This window comes from Myotis lucifugus, unplaced genomic scaffold (genome assembly GCF_000147115.1).
Source record: "Myotis lucifugus unplaced genomic scaffold, Myoluc2.0 scaffold_309, whole genome shotgun sequence".
Classification (NCBI taxonomy): Eukaryota; Metazoa; Chordata; class Mammalia; order Chiroptera; family Vespertilionidae; genus Myotis; species Myotis lucifugus.
Genome location: NW_005871357.1, coordinates 1,255,913 through 1,258,686, shown reverse-complemented (window position 1 = coordinate 1,258,686; position 2,774 = coordinate 1,255,913). Strand labels below are relative to the sequence as shown.

Sequence of the window (2,774 nt, the reverse complement as noted above, 5' to 3'; positions counted from 1 at the left end):
CTCACCTGTTTCTTGCGAAAGTTGAAACTAAGATTTTTAGAACGGAAACTGTAAACCAAATAAACTCTTTGATACAGCATTTTCTCAGGTACTGTGCAATAACATTATTGTTTTATTTTTTTTCTTAGTTGAATATAGGCGTCCATGTTCTGGTTTAGCATTATTTCTACAGATACTGTTCTTTGTACATCATTAACACTGCTTCAGCTGAAATGTGTGTGCACACCTTACTTCTTGTCCTGAACAGCCTTTCTCCAGGCAGAGTTGGTGGGCTGCGTGGTTGAAACTCATTGTTGTTACTTTAGGTGCTGCCTTGCGATGCTGAGTCTCCATTTGCCTTGATTAAGGTAGAAACAGCCTATGGCTTGGATGACTTACATTTCAAGTTGGTTTGAGCAAGATGATTGGTATGAAGGACTGCAAAGAGTAAGCGATGTTTATGTTGTAGTTATAATTTCATGTTTTTTTTTCCTGTTTTATTTCTCATGCAATTGTATTGTATTACTGTGTCATTTTCACTGTGGACAATTTTGCATTGCAAAAGTTTGAGTCAAGTAAGATACTTATTTGATAGATTTAAAAGCAGAGGTAAGAAGATGATATATGCGAATAGTCCTAATTACCTATACATTGAAGAAAAGGCATTTTTCTATCCTGGTTTAAGATGAATTCATAGTGTTTTCAGATTGTCTTAAATATAAAGTGGGGCAAAAATAGGTTTACAGTTGTCCATATGGAAAATAAAACAATAGTAAAATAATAATACAAGAATTCTGTGTTTTGCATACTCATAACTGTAAACAGACTTTTGACCAACCCTGTATAAACTAGAATTCTTTCTAATGAGATTAATATATAAAAATAGCAATAATTTCAGTGAAATAGTTTTTCATAAAGAAATGCATTCAATGAATAGATGCGTATAATAATACTATCTATATATCTCTCTATATAAAAGCCTAAGTGATCATTCGACTGTTCAACCGGTAGCTATGACATGCACTGACCACCAGGGGGCAGAGCTCAACGCACAGGCATGGAAACATGGAACAGACTGATGAATCTCAGAGGGAAGGGGGGAGTGAGAAGTGGGGAGGGCAGGAAGAGATTAACCAAAGATCTTATATGCATACTAGAGGCCTGGTGCATGGATTCATGCATCTGTGGGGTCCCTTGGCATATCCGGTGGGGATCGGGCCCAAACCGGCAAGCCAACGCCTCCTACCGCTCCTGCCTACCATTCCTGCTCATCCCAGCCTGGCTGCTCCTGCCACCGCTGCTGCTCGGTAGGCTCGCTGCTGCTCTGCTGTGGTTTCCGGGCTGCAGTGGCCAGCTGTGAGCCCTGTGTCTGGTGCCTGTTGGTCAGCTGAGCGGCACTCAGCTATGGGAGCACGCTGACCACGAGTGGGCAGCTCCTGCGTTGAGTGTCTGCCCCCTAGTGGTCAGTGCACATCATAGCGAGCGACTAGTTGACCAGTTGTTCAGTTGCTTAGGCTTTTATATATATAGACTAGAGGCCCAGGGTCCCTTGGCCTGGCCTGTGGGGATTTGGCCGAAACTGGCCAGGTTCACAGATTTGTGCACTGGTGGGGTCTCTCGGCCTGGCCGGCAGGGATCAGGCCAAAACTGGCAGTCTGACATCCCCCAAGAGGTCCTGGATTGCAAGAGGGTGCAGGCCAGGCTGAGGGGATTTGTGCACCGGGCTTCTAGTAATATTATAAAAGGAAATGTAAATAATTTTCTGAGGTAGTGGGATATGTTACATTTGATAGATTATTAGGCAATTATGTTCCAAAAGGATTTGCATTGTTACTATGGCAACTTTGGCATAGTATTTTGAAAATAACTATTTGGATGTATCATTGCAATAGTACAAAACTGTTCTTTAAAAATGCACCTTATCAAAGTGGATTTGTTTAGAATAACATATGATTTCTCTTAGACTTTTTACCCTTTTAATGGATGAATTATAAATTATTCAAATGAAGGCAATTAGTGGATTTTTTTTCATTAATGAGTGGAACATCTTCCTGTAGTTTCCCAGCTTCCCAGTTGCTTTTGGAGGGTGTGTGGCTGTAGTTTTCCAGCTTCCTCGTTGCTGCTGGAGGGTGTGTGGCTGTAGTTTCCCCATTGCTGTTGGAGGGTGTGTGGCTGTAGTTTCCGTGTTGCTGCTGGAGGGTGTGTGGCTGTAGTTTCCGTGTTGCTGCTGGAGGGTGTGTGGCTGTAGTTTCCCCGTTGCTGTTGGAGGGTGTGTGGCTGTAGTTTCCGTGTTGCTGCTGGAGGGTGTGTGGCTGTAGTTTCCCCGTTGCTGTTGGAGGGTGTGTGGCTGTAATTTCCGTGTTGCTGTTGGAGGGTGTGTGGCTGTAGTTTCCGTGTTGCTGCTGGAGGGTGTGTGGCTGTAGTTTCCGCGTTTCTGCTGGAGGGTGTGTGGCTGTAGTTTTCTCGTTGCTGCTGTAGGGGGGTGAGGCTGTAGGTTTCCAGCTTCTCCGTCTGCTGCTGGAGGCTGAGTGGCTTGTAAGTTTCCTCGCTGCTGTTGGAGGGTGAGGGCTAGAAGTTTCCCTGTTGCTGCTGGAGGGTGTGTGGCTGTAGTTTTCCCGTTGCTGCTGGAGGGTGTGTGGCTGTAGTTTCCCAGCTTCCTCGTTGCTGCTGGAGGACAGGTGCTACTGAGATGTGCACCACTGAATGTTCCTTCCTCCTCACTTCTTCAGTTTCCCATTCTTATCATCTTCATCAGAGATATTTTCTCACTATTTCAGTTCATTTTATAATATATT

General features: G+C 44.2%; 1 protein-coding gene across 2 annotated transcripts in view; it reads left to right on the top strand.

The window, feature by feature from the left end:
- The first annotated feature begins 303 nt into the window (after nucleotides 1–303).
- Nucleotides 304–2,774, top strand: part of WDR17 (WD repeat domain 17) — a 67,982-nt gene continuing 65,511 nt past the window's right edge. For both annotated transcript variants that reach the window (XM_023763933.1, XM_023763931.1), the window contains exon 1: nucleotides 304–426. In XM_023763933.1, coding sequence (XP_023619701.1) covers nucleotides 361–426 — 66 coding nt within the window. In that variant the 5' untranslated portion in view covers nucleotides 304–360. The remainder of the gene's footprint in view (nucleotides 427–2,774) is intronic.